A 19,387-nucleotide genomic window follows, 5' to 3' on the forward strand; every position below is an offset into this window, starting at 1 on the left:
TAATTATATATACATATAGTCTCAGGACATGGAGTAGAGAGCGGGAACGGATTCAATGGAATTGTAATAGATAAGCATGATATCGGGGGTGGGAGGGCAATAGATGGGGGAGAGGGGTTGTTACTTTGTGAGGGTGAAAAGGGTAACTATTGCATTGTTCTGTACACCTGAAACTAACAATAAAAAAAATAAATTACAAAAAAACAAAAAAACCTCAAGGAGATACTAGCATATACCTATTAGATAGCTAGCTAAACTGAAGAGACTGACCATACCAAGTGCTGGTGGGGATGGGGATGCAGAATTGAAACTCTTAGACTCCTGGAGGAATATAAAATGGTATAATCACTTTGGAAAACAGTTTGGCAGTTTCTTAAAAAGTTAAACATAATCTACCATATAGTTCCATTCCTAGGTATTTATCCAAGGGAAAAGGAATATATGTTCGCACAAAGGTTTACCAACATTCACAGCAATTTACTCACAATAATCCCAAATTGGAAACAATCCCAATGTCCATCAACAGGAGAATGGGTAAACAAATTGTGGTATGTCTAAACAATGTACACTACTCAGCAAGAAAAGGAGTGAACTACTGATACACACAGCTTGGATGAATCTCAAAAGAATTAAGCTGTGAAATGCTAAGACAAAAAAAAGAGTACATACTGTTATTATTCCGTCCACATAAAACTCTAGAAAGTGCAAAATAATCTATAGTGAAGGACAGCAGATCAATGATTGTTTGAAAAAGGTGGGAGAGGGGTGGGAGGGATAACCAAAGGGCAGGAGGAAACTTTTGCGCATGATGGATGCATTCACAATCTTGATTGTGAAGATAGGTTCATGTGTGTATATAGGCGCACACACGTGCGCACACACACAGATGTCATAACTTGCCAACTTGTACACTTTAAATACAGAGGGTGCTGGCCGGCCGAGTGGCTCAGTTGGTTAAGAGTTGGCTTGGGAGTGCGAGCTCTGAACAGCAGGGCCACCAGTTCGGTTCTCACATGGGCCAGTGATACTGCACCCTCTACAGCTAAGATTATGAACAGTTCAACCTGGAGCTGGGTTGCTGTGAGTGGCCAGCGACGGTGGAGGCCACAGTCCCTGCTGCAGTGGGCTGCTGTGAGCTATGGTGAGTGGCTGGCAGCCAGCGTGAGCAGCCGGCAGCCAGCAAGAGCTGCCGTGAGCCTCCGTGAGCGGCCGTCCAATGGCCAGGGACCGACTGTCTCAGCCAGTAAGAGTGCAATGATCATACCAACATGGGCCAGTGAAGCGGTGTCCTCCACAACTACACTGAAGAACAAAAGGACAGCAACTTGTCTATTCCCCTTCCCCAATTCCTCAATGCTGTTCCCCTCCCCCAATTCCCCAATAAAATCTTCAACAAAAAAAAAGAATATAGAAACCTCTTAAGGTATCTTCTCATTTTCCATAGTACATGTATGCAGTATGATCAAAAACTTCAGTGAACACTTAAATTTTAAAAAAAAAAACTATAGTAAAAGACACATTGCCATTAACCCCCCTCAAAATACTCCTCCTCGCTTCAAACACACTTATCCCATTGTTCTTGCCATTTTCTGAAGCAGTTCTGGAAGTCCTCTTTTGTGAGCGTCTTTAATTGTGCTGTCGTGGCTGCCTCGATGTCATGAATCATTTTGACTTGGGAAGAGCCAGAAGTTGCACGGTGCCAGATCCAGTGAATAAGGTGGATGAGGACACACCATAATGTTTTTATTTGACAGAAATTGCCATATACCAGAAGCAATATGTGACATGGAGCTTTTCCATTGTGATCACAAAATACGGTGAATGTTGTTGCCGAGTGCCTCCAATGGAAAGGCACAGATCTTCAATACGGGAAGCGGAGCTGGCCGAGTGGCTCAGTTTGTTAAGAGCTCACTGAAGATTGTGAGCTCTAAGCAACAGTGGTTCAAGTTCTGGCCCGAGCTGAGCTGCCGCTGAGCTGCCAACAGGTGACAGGATGGCTCAGCTAAAATTAAAAAAAACCAAGCATACGGGAAACGGTATGTTGAACCTTAGTAACTGTATGACAACTTTCAGCTTGTTTAGTGCAGTCAGTCAGGTGTGAGCTACAGTTGAGAGACGGTGTGCTTTAAAGTGTGCCGTAAATCATTCTCCATCATGTAACGCTCCATGTCACACATTGCTTCTGATACAGCAATCTATATCAAATAAAAACATTACGGTGTGTCCTTATCCACCTTATTCACTAGATCTGGCACCGTGCAACTTCTGGCTCTTTCCCAAAGTCAAAATGACCATGAAAGGTAAACATTTTGAATCAATTCAGGATATCGAGGCAGCCTCGACAACACAACTAAAGACACAAAAGAGGACTTCCAGAACTGCTTCAGGAAGTGACAAGAATGATGGGATAAGTGTGTTCAAAGCCAGGGGGAATATTTTGAGGGGGAATGCTGGCCATGTGTCTTTTACTGTAATAAAATTTTTATTTATTTAAACATTCACCATGTTGTTTGATCACACCTTGTACTTCAAGAGCTATATGATAAATTTGTTCTCTTTAATTCTTTATGAAATAGTAGAAATAACGGTATCCCATCAACTATGATTTCACTTTAAACAAGACTTACTGATTCTTAATTTAACAGGGATTCTTTAGTGTCTTGGGCAAAGATTAAATGTAACTATAAAAGAGAAATGCTATGAGAACAAATGCTTGTAAAATGCATTGCAAAGGCAAGGAAGGAAGCAGGAATCATCCCTGATTCTTCCCTGTCCCCCACCCCCAACATGCACTCATCAAGCCCACTGGATTAATAAACTAAATACTTCCCCATTACCCCTACCCTAGACAAACTCACCACCACCTTTTTCCTAGGCCAGGAAACAGCAAACTTATAGACATTCTGGCCAAATCTGGCCTGTCACCTATCTTTGTAAATAAAGTTTTATTGGAACACAGTCATGTTTCTTCATTTGTATATTGTCTTTGGCTGTTTTCATGCTACAATGGCATAGTTGAGGAGGTGTTACTATCTATCCTACAAAGTCTAAAATACTTATTATCTGACCCTTTACAGAAAAAGTTTGCCAAGTAGGCTATTAATAATCATCTCAATAATCTCCCTACCACCCATTCAATTCATTCTCCAAACTGCAGCCTGAGTGAAAGTTTTAAGAGCACAAATCTGATCGTTCATTCTTCTGCAAAGATAATCCCAAACTCCTTAAGGTACCCAATTTTGCTGTGTATAATGTGCTCCTGTGTATAATGCGCACCCACGTTTTTGGCCCAAACTTTCAGGGAAAAAAATCTTTGGTTTTAATTTAAATTTTTATTTGTTTACATTTAGGTACTTGTTTTTTGCGTTATAAAGGAATTTCAGCATTTATTTTTTTTAACATATTATGGTACAAGAATTTTTAGGTAACAAATAGTTACAAAACAAAGGAACAGATATGAGGTACAAGAAATTTTATGTACCGGTAAAAAATTTATAATATTTATGCATCATAGAAGGCTAAGAACTCTTCATCCTTGCAAGTTTGTGGTAAGTTCAACAAAACCGATTATTGCATTCCAGGGTATTATTTTGCATAAGGATATCGTTGATTTCTAGAGTCACACTTTTAATTCATAAGCACAAATGAAAGAATTAAAAACATTTATATAGATATGGGATTAGTACTACCCATGTACTATATTTCCCCACGTATAAGACACACCCTTTTTCAAAAAATTTGGGGTCTAAAAACTGGGTGTGTCTTATACAGTAGTTGTAGGGTTTTTTACTTGCATTTCCTGCTTTTTTTGCACTTCTTTTTGCGCTCATTGTTGTAGATTTTTTTACTTGTGTTTCCCACTTTTTCGTGCCTGCTGTCTTTGCGCTCATTGTTTCGCACTTGTTACCGGTATATTACGGTAGGTTACTTTTTGCAATGTTCTGCCCAGAAATTGTTCAGAAAAGATTTTCATACAGTGCTGAATTCAAGTTAAAAGTGACCCAGTTTGCAAAAGTGAATGGAAACTGTGCTGCTGAACGTACGTTTGGTCCTCCTCCAACTGAGAAAACAATCCAAGACTGGCTACGGGAAGAAGAAACCCTACTGAAAACGCCACAGCAGAAGAAGGCCATGAGAGGAAAGTCAGCAAAATGACCAGATTTAGAGAGGGAATTGAAGATATGGATTGAAGAGCAAAGGGCAATTGGGTGATTCGTCATCAGACACAGATGAGGACAAGCTAATGGTTGGGAGTTTTGACAGTGATGAGGAGTTGTATGAATTTTATGATGAATAAAACTTGAGTTCAATAACTTTATGTAATACATTTTTGTCAAATTTCGGGCCCAAAATTAAGGTGCGTCTTATACATGGGAACGTCTCATACATGGAGAAATATAGTATAATGCACATCCTTATTTTTCCCTCATAAATTTGGGCAAAAAAGTGCACGTTATACATAGCAAAATACAGTAACTCCTTTTACAACCCCCTATATTTCCATTATTCAATTCAAACTTTACATTCCAGTTATTATATTTTATATTTTAATCTCTTCATATTTATCTTGCTCTACACTTTGGGCTTTCAGCATGTACTATTTCTCCCAACTGGGACACTCTTCCTTTTTCCTAGCTAATTCCAGGTCACTGCTCAGGTTCTCCCTGTGAATGTTATTTTCTCCAAGAAGCTATTCCTGACTCCCTGGGTTGGGATTAGGTGGTACTGAACATTCTCCATCACCTTATTAAACTCTAATGCATAATTAATTCATTGCCAGGCCAAATCAAGAGCCATGCGAGGGCAGAGACAAGCTCTGTGATATTAACTATATCCTTGCAACAAGCAGAGACTAGTATGTACAAGGCATTCATACTTTATTGTTCAAATAAATTTCTCCTTTGCATCATGGCCTAACAATCCCAAGAACTTTTTCTCAGTGAATGTCCAGAAATAATCAGGTAGATTTAACCAATTAAGATAAATGTCATGTATAACCATGGCAGAATTGACAGCAAAATCTAAAACCCTACAAAACTTTCAAAAAGACAAATTCTGAGCACATCATGTGCTTTTTAGTATATTACCAGAAGAAAACCTTGATCTTCAGAACTTATCATTCTAGACCATATTTAATGTAAACAACAAAAACAAGAAAGTAAAAGGATTATTACCTGTTCTTCTCTCTCCTTTTCTTTGGTCTTAATTCTGTAGACTCTGGCGGAGGTGGCATCCTGGGATGGAATGGCAGAGAGCTGATGCAGTGGTATGCTCATCACAGCCTCCTGTCTGCTCGTCTTCTTCACAGAAGACAGTCTCCAGTGGTAGAGTCATTTTGGGCCATGGACTTAAAGCTGAGAGAGAAGACAAGACATAAATGACATAAAACACTTCAAATTTTCAACAGTTAAATTAGCATTTTATATTTATATTTAAATAAGTTACCATGACTGACATAAATACTTGGTCTTCAAAAATAACAGAAGGTGACAGAATTGGCAGCAGTGAGGAGGGCTCCCTGAGTTCTCCCCTGGAAATTACCGCAAATTGAACAACTATAACTCATCCGAGGAACCCCTGCTCTTCACACAGAACAGCTAAGAGACTCTCACGACGATTACTTGAAGGTGGGCAAACCAGGAGAGTGGGGAAAAAGGAAAGGGAGACGTGCGAAGACGCGGGGCCCCAGGAAGTAGATCGGAGAGTATTACCACAGCAAGGCAACAGGCTCACTCCCTACACCCCACAGTCCCACTGAGAGTTCAGCATAGAGCACGGCAAAGTGTGTGACGCAGAAGCCTTAGCTCAAAACTGCAGCAGGACTTTCTTGGACAGAAAGCAAAAACAACTGCATAAATAAGACCCCACTCCCACCCTCCCTCAGAAACCATAACCCCACCATTCCAGAATCTTAAACTGATCCCTGAATGGAGGAGTATTGTCAGATTACAGAGGTGCTCCTGCTCCTAGGAGGTGGAGGGACTCGGCTAGGGAAGAGGCTGCAGAGTGTGGGACTGCCCTCACCTTTCCTGGGCAGCTTGGCTCCAGGCAGGGCAACTTCAGCTTCTGAGTCACTCCTTGGACCCCAGCAGGGGGCTTTTAGCAACTCAGAAATCTCACAACCCTCACAGCCCCCAGCAGAAAGAGTGTCCTAAGACGCACATAGAGCCTTCTGGCTGCGGAGCTCTCAGCGTGCTTCTGGGCAGGCGAGAGCAGAAACGGCACTGACTTTATAAAAACGACCAACTACACCCCATAGCCCCACTAATTTAGAACTGCATTGCCAGGGTCACTCTGGGCGCCAGGTGGCCGGCTCTGACCCCACAAGACGCAGAGAAGTTTATGTAAAGCAGAGGACAACTGGAAGATAGCATGGTGGACTTTAGCCAAAACTGGCACTGGTTTTTGGGGGGGTTTTTTGGCGTTTTGTGTGTGTGTGTGGGGGGGGTTTTTTTTGGAGGGTTTTTTTTAAAATTATTATTTTGGTTGCTTTTGTTTTTCTATTTCATTATTATCATTTTTAGTTTTTTATATATGTATGTATATGTATGTGTGTGTGTGTGTGTGTGTGTATATATATATATATATGTCCATATATATAGGTATGTAGACATTTATATATATATATATATGTTTGTTTTTTTTCTTTTCTCCCCTCTCTCCCTTCTTTTCTTCTTTTTTTTCCCTGCTCTACTTTCCCTCCTTCTTTCCATTTGTCTGCAATTTTTTTTCTTTTCTTTTTGTTTTTTGTTCTGATGTTACTGTTTTGTCTGCCATGTTTCTTTTGTTTTTTTGTGTACATTGAGAGTTGGTTGTTTTTCACATGTGAGAGTATCTGGTTTCTTTTGGTGGTTGTTGTAGTTGTGCTTGCTGATCTGTTTTGCTCTAAAATCACTCTGCAGCAGGGCCCAGCCAAAGAGACACAAGAATCATCACACCCAGAGGCCAACTTTAGAACAAACCAGAGCATTACCAGGGTTGACTTACAAGAGTCACACCAAAGGGAAATCTCTATAGGCACAAGAGCCCATAGGGGCCAAGCCTCATCGGAGGGGTCAACCCTCACACAGCAGCTCATACACTGTGGACATAGCCAATCATCACAGCTAGTCAGCTTGAAAGTCAATCTCACTTACTGACAAACCAAAAGCAATCAAAGCTCAATTTCAACAGAAGAAGGCACACAACACAAGGAACACCTCTGGTACACACGCACAGGAGAAGAGGGAGACTGAGCAATTCAAATATAAAGGACACATACCATATAAGTCCACCCAGACAAGACTGAGAGACCTAGGGGATCTACCTAACACATCGAAGCAAGCACAGAGTAAGTCAGAATGGGGAAACAAAGAAACACATCCCAAATAAAAACAGAACAAACCTCCTGAATCAGTGGAACTAAAGGAAATAGAGGCAACCAACCAATCGGAGACAGAGTTTAGAACACTGACGATTAGAATGTTCAAGGAAATTAGTGATAATATAAACAAGAACAGAGAAATCATGCAAAATAATCAGCTAGAACTAAACAATATAATTACTGATATAAATAACAAACTGGAAGGAATTACCAGCAGATTGGATGAAGCAGAGGATCCAATCATCGACTCAGAAGACAAGATTCTACAGTAGAGATCACCCAAGCGGAACAACAACAAAAAAAAGAATAAAAAACATTGAAAATAGTTTCAGAGAGCTGGGCAACAACATCAAGCGCAACAACATGCGTATCATAGGAATACCTGGAGAAGAGAGGGAGCAAGGGATCAAGACATATTTGAAGTAATAATGTCTGAAAACTTCCCTACCCTGGTGAAGAAAATCAACATACAAGCACAGGAAGTACAGAGAGTTCCAACTAAGATGATCCCAAACAGGCCCACACCAAGACGCATTATAGTGAAAATGGCAAGGGTTAAAGACAAAGACGGATTCCTAAAAGCAGCAAGAGACAGTGACTTACAAGGGTATCCTCATAAGAATATCAGCTGACTTTTCTAGAGAAACTCTGCAAGCCAGAAGGGAGTGGCAGGAGGTTTTCAAGGTGATCAAAAACAAAGACCTACAACCTAGATTGCTTTATCCAGCAAAGCTATCATTTAAAATTGAAGGAGAGATAAAGAGCTTCCCAGAAAAGAATAAGCTAAAGGAATTCATTACCACCAAGCCAGCATTGCAGGAAATGTTAAAAGGGCTTCTCTAAGCAGAAGAAAGAGAAAAACAATCTAACTAATGAAGATCAGAAACACAAATAACTAAACGCCTATAACTATGCACCTATCAATAATCACATTAGGTGTAAATGGATTAAATGCTCCAATCAAAAGACATAGGGTGGCTGAATGTATAATAAAGCAAGACCCTTGCATATGCTGTATACAAGAGACTCACCTCAGATCAAAAGACACACAGACTGAAAGTAAAGGGATGGAATAAGATATTTCACGCAAATGGCAATGAGAAAAATCTGGAGTAGCAATACTTATATCAGACAAGATAGACTTTAAATTGAAGAATATAATCAAGGACAAAGAAAGGCACTACATCATAATAAAGGGATCGATCCAACAAGAGGACATAACCCTAGTAAACATCTATGCACCTAACATAGGAGCTCCTAAATATAAAAAACAGATATTGACAAACATAAAGACAGAGATAAACAGTAACACTATCATACTAGGGTACTTCAACACCCCATTGTCACCAATGGACAGATCCTCCAGACAGAAAATCAATGTGGAAACAGAGGCCTTAAATGACACATTAGAGCAGCTGAATTTAATTGATATTTTCAGAGCATTTCACCCCAAAGCTACAGAACATACATTCTTCTCAAGCGCACAGGGAACATTTTCCAAGATAGTCCACATGCTAGGCCACAAAACAAGTCTCAATAAATTTAAGAAAACTGAAATCATATCAAGTGTCTTCTCTGAACACAGTGCTATGAAATTAGAAATCAATTATAAGAAGAAACCCCAAAAGCACACAAATACATGGAGCCTGAATAACATACTACTAAATAGCGAGTGGCGCAAAATGAGATCAAGGAAGAAATCAAAAGATATCTCAAGACAAACAAAAATGAAAACACCACTATCTAAAATCTTTGGGATGCAGTGAAAGCAGTCCTAAGGGTGAATTTCATAGCAGTACAGTCCTATCTAAAGAAGCAAGAAAAATCTCAAATCAACAGGTTATCCTCACACCTCAGGGAACTGGAAAAAGAACAGCAAAATAAGCCCAAAGGGAGTACAAGGAAGGAGATAATAAAGACCAGAATGGAAATACACAAAATAGAGATCAGAAAAATAATACAAAAAAATCAATGAAACCAAGAGCTGTTTTTTTAAGAAGATAAACAAAACTGACAAACCTCTAGCCAGACTCATCAAAAAATAAAAAGAGAGCGATGACTCAAATTAGTGAAAATTAGGAATGAAAGAGTGGAAGTGACGACACCACAGAAATACAAAAATCTTTAAGAAAATACTATAAGCAACTATATGCCAACAAATTTGACAATCTGGAAGAAATGAATACATTTCTAGAAGCATACAATCTACCAAGTCTGAACCAAGAAGAAACAGAAGCTCTGAAACAGAAGACTGATTACTACCAAAGAAACTGAGTCAGTAATCAACGAGCTTCGAACAAACAAAAGTCCTGGACCAGGTGGCTTCACAGGTGAATTTTACAAAACATTCAATAAAAAATTAATACCTATTCTCTTCAAACTATTCTAAAAAATCCAGATGGAGGTAAGGCTCCCAAACTCTATGAGGCCACTATCACCCTGATCCCAAAATCAGACACAGATATTACAAAAAAAGAAAACTATAGGCCGATATCCCTGATGAACATAGATGCAAAAATCCTCAATAAAATATTAGCAAACAGAATTCAGCAATATATTAAGAATATCATACACCATGATCAAGTGTTGTTCATCCCTGGTATGCAAGGTTGGTTCAATATCCGCAAATCAATTAATGTGATACACCACATCAACAAAACAAAAAATAAAAATCACATGGTCATATCAATAGATGCAGAAAAAGCATTTGACAAAATCCAGCAGCCATTTATGATAAAAACTCTTAGCAAAATGGGAATAGAGGAAACACACCTCAACATAATAAAGGCCATATATTATAAACCTACAGCTAACATCATACTCAGTGGGGAGAAGCTAAAACCATTCCCCTTAAGATCAGGAACAAGACAAGGCTGCCCACTTTCTCCACTTCTATTCAACATAGTTCTGGAAGTTCTGGCCACAGCAATTAGACAAGAAAATGGAACAAAAGGCATCCAATTGGAAAAGAGGAAGTAAAATTGTCATTATATTCAGATGACATGATACTACACATACAGAACCCCAAAGACTCCACCAAAAAACTACTGGAACTAGTAAATGAATTCAGTAAGGTAGCAGGATACAAAATTAATATTCAGAAATCAGTTGCATTTGTATATACCAATAACAAACTATCAGGAGGAGAAATTAACAGTCCCATTTACAGTTGCTTCAAGAACTATAAAACACTTAGAAATAAATTTAACCAAAGAAGTAAAAGACCTGTACTGAGAAAATTATAAGACACTGAAGAGAGAAATTAAAGAAGATACAAATCAATGGAAACACCTACCATGCTCATGGATAGGAGAAATTAATACAGTTAAAATGTCCATACTGCCTAAAGCAAGTATATAGATTCAATGCAATTCCTATCAAACTACCAAGGGCATTTTTCAAAGAAATAGAAAATATAATCCTAAAATTTATATGGAACCATAAAAGACCCTGAATAGCCACAGCAATCCTGAGAAATAAGAACAAAATCAGGAGTATCATGCTACCTGACATCAAAACATACTATAAGGCTACAGTAATCAAAACAGTATGGTACTGGCATAAAAGCAGGTGCCTAGATCAATGGAACAGAATAGAGAGCCCAGAAATAAATCCATTCATATACGGTCAGTTAATCTATGACAATAGAAGCAAGAGTTTACATTGGGGTAAAGAGAGTCTATTTAATAAATGGTGCTGGGAAAACTGGACTGACACATGCAAAAAAATGAAACTGGACCACCTCTTTACGCCATATACAAGAACAAATTCAAAATGGACTATAGACTTAAATGTAAGCTCTGAAACCATAAAACTCCTAGAAGAAAATATAGGCAGCAAATTTACAAACATTACCCTCAGCAATATTTTTACTGATATATCCCCATGGGCAAGGGAAGTAAAATAAAAAATGAACATAGGGGATTACATCAAACTTAAAAGTTTTTCACAGCAAAGGAAACCATCAATAAAACAAAAAGGAAGCCTACTGAATGGGAGAAGATATTTGTCAACAATGTATGTGATAAGGGGTTAATACCTAAAATTTATAAAACACTCATGCAACTCAACACCAAAAAAACAAACAACCCAATTAAAAAATGGGCTGAGGATATGAAGAGACATTTCCCTAAAAAGGACATACAGATGGCCAACAAGCATATTAAAAAATGTTCAACCTCACTAATCATTAGAGAAATGCAAATAAAAACCACAATGAGATACCACCTCTCTCCTGTCAGAATGGCTATCATCAATAAATCAACAAACAAGTGCTGGCGAGGTTGTGGAGAAAAGGGAACCCTGACGCACTGTTGGGACTGCAGATTGGTGCAGCCATTATGGAAATCAGTATGGAGGTATCTCAAAAAACTGGAAATGGAACTACCTTATGACCAAGCAATTCCACTCTTGGGTATCTATCCAGAAAAAGCCAAGACACTAATTCGGAAAAATATACGTACCCCTATGTTCATTACAGTGTTATTTACAATAGCCAAGACTTGGAAACAATCAAAATGCCCATCGGTAGACGACTGGATTAAGAAACTATGGTACATTTATACAATGGAGTATTACTCAGATATAAAGAAGAATGAAATCTTACCATATGCAATGATATGGATGGACCTAGACAACATTATGCTAAGTGAAATAAGTCAGTTGGAGAAAGACAAATACCATATGATCTCACTTATAAGTGGAATCTAAAGAATTGGATAAATGAGCAATGTAAACAGAAATAGTCTCAGATATATAGAGGAAAAACTGATAGTTGCTAGATGGGAGGGGTGTGGGGATGACAGAGAAGGGGAAGGGACTAGACAACATAAATTGGTAATTACAATATTGCCTCAGGGATAGAAAAGACAATTTGGGGAGTATAATCAATAATGTTGTAAATATTTTTTAGGGTGTCAGATGGACACATGTCTTATTAGGGAGACCACTTCATGGACGGTGTAGAGGCCTGACCACTGCACTGTACATCTGAAGCTGCCATGGAATAATATTGTATGTTAACTATAATTTAATATTTATATAGTCACGGGATGTGGAGTACAGTGTGCAGGGTGGAGTCAATGGATTGTAATAGATATGTAGATATCAGGGAGGGGAGGCAATGGATTAGAGGAGGGGGATTGTCACTTTGTGAGGGGTGAAATGTATAACTATTGCATTGTTTTGTACACCTGAAACTAATAAAAAAAATATTAGTAGAAGGTGACTGTCTATGGGGGAAATTGTAACATTTTTCTCATGTAGTAAGATGGGAGCACCTGAAAGAGGTTGGTGGACCAGGTACACATATAATCAGATATTTACTGTGCATTGGCTAGTTAGGTTTTAAACACAGCCGTGTCATGCTTTGTTATAACACTTTTTTTGAAGGTAAACTTTTTTCTTGAGTAAGCACTCATCCTGACATAAGTAGCAATCTTTCCCTAACTGCTGCCCTTGAGTCCGTATAATCATAAGATTAAAGGTTAAGGAGTCTAAAATAAATTTTAGATATCTATTATCCATGCATAACCTTCCAAAAGTCTAGACTGTCAACACCAGTTGTTGGCAAACTTGTCTTGTAAAGGGTCAGATAGTAAATATTTTAGGCATTATGGGCCAGATTTGTTACAACTACTCAATTCCATCATTATAGCATGAAAGCAGCCATAGCAACTGTGTAAATGAATGAGAGTGGTTATATTCCAATGAAACTTTACTTACGATAAGAGGTGGCAGGCTAGATTTGGCCCATGGACAGACCTGTAGTTTGCTAACCCCTGCTCTCAAGGGTTTTTTAGGGAAGATGAGGGTCATCATCATGGACATTCCTGAGACCATGAAAAGGCTGCCCTTAGGTAAAATAATAGCGCCTAAATAAGCAATATTCAATGATTACAGACACTCCTACTTTTTTGCTGGCTTTCTCCTACATTCCTCCAAAGTGCCAAGTAATTGAATTGTGCATTCTCTCTCTCTCCCCAGCCCCACTGAGATCTACCAAACTCTGTATGCAAAACCAACTAAATATAAATTATCAAAATTATCCATAAGGTTTAACGAAGTCATATTTCATGCTGTTCAAATTTTAACAATGGCTGGATGCCTTATGTGAAAAGAATGAATCTCTAATTTGGGGATCTTCATTTATTAACCATGTATTTGGGGGGTGGGCTGGCAAGCAGGGCGAGTAAACAGCAGAATCTGACAACCCTAATGTCACATTTGATGAGCAGCCATTTCTTCCAAAACTCTGCTCTGGACCAAAGGTAGTTGTTTGTGAGGCTAGTCCCACCTCTGACAGTATTACTTACCCAGTTGAAGGGCAAAAGGAGTCACAAAATGGGTTTCCTTCCAAAACTCTGATCAATAAGCAACAGGAAGGAACAAGAAGCTGAAAGCGATCAACACACACAAGAAAATGAACTAAAAAATATTCTGGGCAAGGCCTGGAGTAGCTGGCTCCGCGGAGGCACCCTGAGAGCAGGAAAACAAGGCAGTGGACATTTAGCTGCCCAGCCAAGCCTCACGTGGCACTGGGATTCATTCATACCTTTGGTGGCTAAAATAAAAACAAAACAAAACATCGAAGTCGACAACTTCCCGTCAAGATGGTGAGGTAGGCAATTGCTGTGCTCACCTCCTCCCACCACCACATCAGAATTACAACTATTAATAAATTATAGAACAAGCACCTTTGACAACCACCTAAAGACTAACTGAACATAACTCTTGTAACTACGGATATAAAGAAGAAGTCATTTCAAGACTGGCAGGAGAGAATGAAATGCAAAACAGGCTGGTCCCACACCTACTTGTGGCAGTTAAGAATCAGGAGGGATATCTTGGCTGCAAAGATCCCCCTTAAGGAGCAAAGGGTCCCAGACCCACACTGGGTACCCCAGCCTGGACAACCAGTGCTGGAAAGAGGTGTCTCCACAACAGCTGGCTGTGAAAATCAGTGGGGATTTCGTCCAGATGAGAAGGAGGGCTCCTGGAGTCCCAAGCATTCCTCTTAAAGGGCCCACACATGGATATACTTGCTGGCGGAAGCACTCACTGAACTCCAATTCTTGAAAAGCACCAGGAACATACAGGAAGAAACTAAACTGGCTTCAGGGTGGGGGCTGGAGGAGCAGCTCTCTGCCATTTTGTTCCTTTGTTGAGCTTCACCCCACAGAGCCAGGAGGTGGGCATTACTATTACTCTGCTGAGCCCTCCTTAAACCCAGTTTGCAGGTGTGTGTGTGTGGTGGGGGGAGGGCAGTGCCAAATCTGAAACTCCATCAAACTCGCCCCACCCTGGTGATTCCCTGAGAACCCACCCCACTCAACTCATGTACAAGCTGGAACCTTTTTCAGCGGCTGTTACTCACAAGCAACTGGCCTTGAACCACACTATGAACTTACCTAAAATCTCTGGAAGGTCCACAAAATCCAAAGAAGAACTGGCTGGCCTCAGAGTATCCTATACCACTTGCTAACCAGTCATAGCCTGACACTAGTGGCACCAGACTTGATTCGTAGCATAGCCTTTTCCAGGCAGCTCCAACCAGGCAGCTACCAACCACAGATCACTTTGTACCTCCCTAACAGGTGGCCCTGAGCTGGGCACAGGCAGTGGCTGCCCTGAGCCTGCACCAGAGCCCTCCCCCAAAGCCCCAAAACCAACAACACTCAGTGACTGGTCTCAGACCATACCAGAGCACAATCCAATTATCTCCACAAATGACACAACCAAAGGGTGAACTCAGCAGACACCAGAGCCCCACTACAGCGAATCACAGTGTATAGTCAGACCCCACACAACAGCTTATCCACTGGAGTCACAGCCAGTCCTCACGCCAGGCACCCTGAGGGTTAATTCAATCCAGTGATGTGCCAACAGCAATCAAGGCTCAATTTCAACAGGAGGGCACACACCAAGGGCACTCCTGGAGCACCCAGCTCAGCTGACCAAGGAGATTGTGCCACTGGGCCCCACAGGAAGCCTACTACATAAGGCCACTCAGCCACGAGTGGGAGACGTAGGAGATCTCATATGTGGAAACAAACACAGGGAGGCAGCCAAAATGAGGACACAAAGAAACATGTCCCAAGTGAAATAATAGGACAAAAAAACAACAACAAAAAACCTAAATGAAATGGAGACAAGCAATCTGCCAGGTACAAAGTTCAAAACACTGGTTATAAGGATGTGCAATGAACTCAGGTGAAGAATAAATGAACTCAGAACTTTGACAATGAGATTGTAAACATAAAAAAGGACATAGAAACCTTTAAAAACACCAGTAAGAAAGAAGGATACAATAACCAAAATAAAGAATACATTTGGGCCGGCCGAGTGGTGCGTTGGTTAACAGCTGGCTTGGGATGCCAGAGGGCCCCGGTTCGGATCCCACATATGAAAGCCGTGACACTGCCCTCTACAGCTAAGATGCTGAACAACAGCTCAACGTGGAGCTGGGCTACCGTGTGTCGCCAGCAGCCAGCGTGAGCAGCCATCCAGAAGCCGGCGACTGATCTGCCTCGCCTGGGAAGAGCGCAATGATGGTGCCAAATTGGGTCAGTGAAGCAACGTCCTCCACAACTAGACTGAAGAACAAGACGACAGCAACTTGTCTGTTCCCCTTCCCCCAATTCCCTAGTGCTGTTCCCATCCCCCAATTCCTCAATAAAAATCTTAAAAAAAAAAGGAATACATTAGATGGAATCAATTTAGTTGATGCAGAGGATTGAATCAGTGATTTAGAAGACAAGGTAGCAGAAAATACCCAATCAGAACAGCAAAAAGAAAAAAGAATTTTAAAAATGAGGATATGTCTGGAGCCACATCAAACATAATATTAGCATCACAGGGGTAACAGAGGAGAAGAGAGAGAGCAAGGGATTGAAAACGTATTTGAAGAAATAATGACGGAAAACTTCCATAACCTGGCGTTATGGGAAACAGACATATAAGCCCAGGTAGCACAGAGTGTGCCAAACAAGATAAACCCAAAGAGGCCCACACCAAGACACATCATAATTAAAGTGCTAAAGGTTAAAGACAAAGACAGAATCTTAAAAGCAGCAAGAGAAAAGCTGTTAGTTACCTACAAGGGAGCTCCCATAAGGCTGGCAGCTGATTTCTCAACAGAAACTTTGCAGGCCAGAAGGGAGTGGCAGGAAATATTCGAAGTGATGAAACACAATGACATACAACCAAGATTATTCTACCCAACAAAGCTATAATTTACTATTGGAGGACAGATAAGGAGCTTCCCAGACAGAAAAAGTTAAAAGAATTCATCACCCCCAAACCAGTATTACAAAGAATCCTAGAGGGACTTCTTTAAGATGAAATAGGGAGAGAGGGGGAAAGAAGGAGAGAGGGAGAAAGAGAAAAGGAGAGAGGGAGACAGAGAGACTATGAATAAAATGTTAACTACATATCTATCAACAATTATTTTAAATGTAAATAGATTAAATGTTCCAAACAAAAGACAGGGTGGCTGAATGGATAAGAAAACAAGACCCTTACATATGCTGCTTACAAGAGACTCACTTCAGATGGAAAGACACACAGAGACTAAAAGTAAAGGGATTGAAAAAGATGATATTTCATGAAAATGGAGACCAACAAACAAAAAAAGCTTGAGTAGTAATACTTACACCAGACAAAACAGACTTTAAAACAAAGACTATAATGAGACAAAGAGGGACCTAGCAATCCCACTTCCGGGTATTCATCTGAAGAAACCCAAAACACTAATTCAAAAAGATATATGCACCCCTATGTTCAGCAGTATTATTTACGATGGCCAAGATATGGAAGCAGCCTAAGTGCCCATCAATATATGACTGCTTAAAGAATATATGTTACATATATACAATGGAATATTTGGCCATAAAAAAGAATGAAATCTTACCATTTGCAGCTACATGGATGGACTTAGAGGGTACTATGTTAAGGGAGATAAGACAGAAAAAGACAAATATATAAAATTTCATTTATATGTGGAATCTAAAAAGCAGATAAATGAACAAAACAAAATCAAAGTCATAGATACAGAGAACAAACTGATGGTTACAGATGGGAGGAGGTTGGGGGACAGGGTGAAAAAGGGATTAAGAAGTACAAATTGGCAGTTATAAAACAGTCATGGGGACGTAAAGTACAGCATAGGGAACATATTCAGTAATATTACAATAACTATGTATGGTGCCAAGGAGGTACTAGACTTTTCAGGTGAATCACTTTGTAAATTATATAAATGTCTAAAGAGTATGCTTACACCTGAAACTAAAATAATATTAAATGTCAACTATAATTGAAAAATAAAAATAAAATAATATTCTGTTTTTAAAAGTCTAGTCTTATAATAGGGAGGTGACCAGTGATAACCAACAAAACAGGGAAATAGAGTAGGTAATGTTAGTGTCTAGGTATTACAATGAATAAAATGTTCATGTTTGGATGTTATATACATCACCTACACTATTTCAACCCCTTGATGATGACAAAATGGACCACTGTTTCCAACAAATGGTCTACTTGTGTTCACATTACACAAGACAAGAGGCACTTACTGCTAATTTGTCTTACACTCTCTGGGAGATTACAATAGTCAGTGGTGAGCAGTTTTTCATCAGTAATGCATTAAAGTCCTCTGTTGCAGATGACAAAAATCCATCTGTCCTCTTGGAATACTTAGTCAAACTAATCATGCCCAGAGTCCCACCACATATCATGCCAATAACTGCCTTCGTTGCTTCTTGCATAATCATCATTATCACATCACTGCTACATGTCAATGACAAGCCTGGGGAGGACTATTTATGCCAGAGAAACACAAATGTGAGAGCGTTTTTAATTTTCTGCAGCTTTGAAATACCTCCTTCCTTATAGTCATTTAAGCTACTCTTCTGATATGCACCCTGATCTCCATTCAAGTAATAGACCTGAAAGCTTGCCTAAAGCAATCCCTCTCCTATGCCAGGCATATTTAGGGTAAAAATAATTTCAAAAACCAAACTAAAAACGCTTTATGTGAAGGTTAATATGAAAATCATAAATCAAGTGTTACTCATACAATTTTCTTTGCATAATCTCCAAATATCATCTTTAATTAAGAGCTAAACCTCTGCACTATGCCTGGCAACCCAGGCATGAAGTCTTCAATTTCACTAATGCTAACTTGCAAAATATAACACGCCTAATATGAAAATCTATAGCAAGAACTGAACTGACAAAGCTGGTTAAATTATGGAAATGGATGCCCCATTTTCATGGATCAGAAGACTTATAATTGTTAAGATGGCAATTCTCCCAAACTGATCTACAGATAAAGAAATCCCTATCAAAAACTCAGCTGACTTCTTCGTAGAAATTAAAGAAGCTAATCCTAAAATTCATATAGAAATTCAACAGATCCAAAATACCCAAAACAATCTTAAAAAATAACAAAGTTGGAGAATTCACACTTATCAATTTCAAAACTTAGTATAAAGAAATAGTAATCAAGATAGTGTGGTACTGGAATAAGGATAGATATATAGGTCAGTGAAATAGAATTTAGAGTTAAGAAATAAATTTTCTGTGGTTAACTGATTTCTCAGCACATTACCAAGACCACTCAATAGGGGAAAGAAGAGTCTTTTCAATTAGGGCTGTAATTAAGACAGATAAGTGTTGGCAAGGATGCGGAGAAATTGAAACTCTCATACACCACTGGTGAAAATGTATGCAGCTGCTTTGGAAAAGTCTGGCTTTCGGGCCGGCCGAGTGGTGTGTTGCTTAAGAGTTGGCTTGGGACACCAGCTCTGAGCAGCAGGGCCCCGGTTCGGATCCCACATATGAGGGCCGGTGATGCTGCGCCCTCTACAGCTAAGATGGTGAACAACAGCTCAACCTGGAGCTGGGCTGCCATGAGTCGCTGGCGACGGAGTAGGCTGCAGCGGGCTGCCGTGAGCTACCATGAGCGCCCGGCATCCAGTGTGAGCTGCCATGAGCCGCCATAAGCAGCCGTCCAATGGCCGGAGA

At 39.8% G+C, this 19,387-nt stretch overlaps 1 protein-coding gene across 6 annotated transcripts in view; it reads right to left on the bottom strand.

Annotated features, from left to right (window-relative positions):
- Positions 1-19,387, bottom strand: part of MARCHF8 (membrane associated ring-CH-type finger 8) — a 173,183-nt gene that overhangs the window by 94,817 nt on the left and 58,979 nt on the right. For all 6 annotated transcript variants that reach the window (XM_019655096.1, XM_019655094.1, XM_019655093.1 and 3 more), the window contains one exon: positions 5,175-5,354. In XM_019655096.1, the coding sequence (XP_019510641.1) occupies positions 5,175-5,276 (102 nt within the window). In that variant the 5' untranslated portion in view covers positions 5,277-5,354. The remainder of the gene's footprint in view (positions 1-5,174; positions 5,355-19,387) is intronic.

The sequence above is a fragment of the Hipposideros armiger genome, unplaced genomic scaffold (assembly GCF_001890085.2).
Source record: "Hipposideros armiger isolate ML-2016 unplaced genomic scaffold, ASM189008v1 scaffold_235, whole genome shotgun sequence".
Lineage (NCBI taxonomy): Eukaryota > Metazoa > Chordata > Mammalia > Chiroptera > Hipposideridae > Hipposideros > Hipposideros armiger.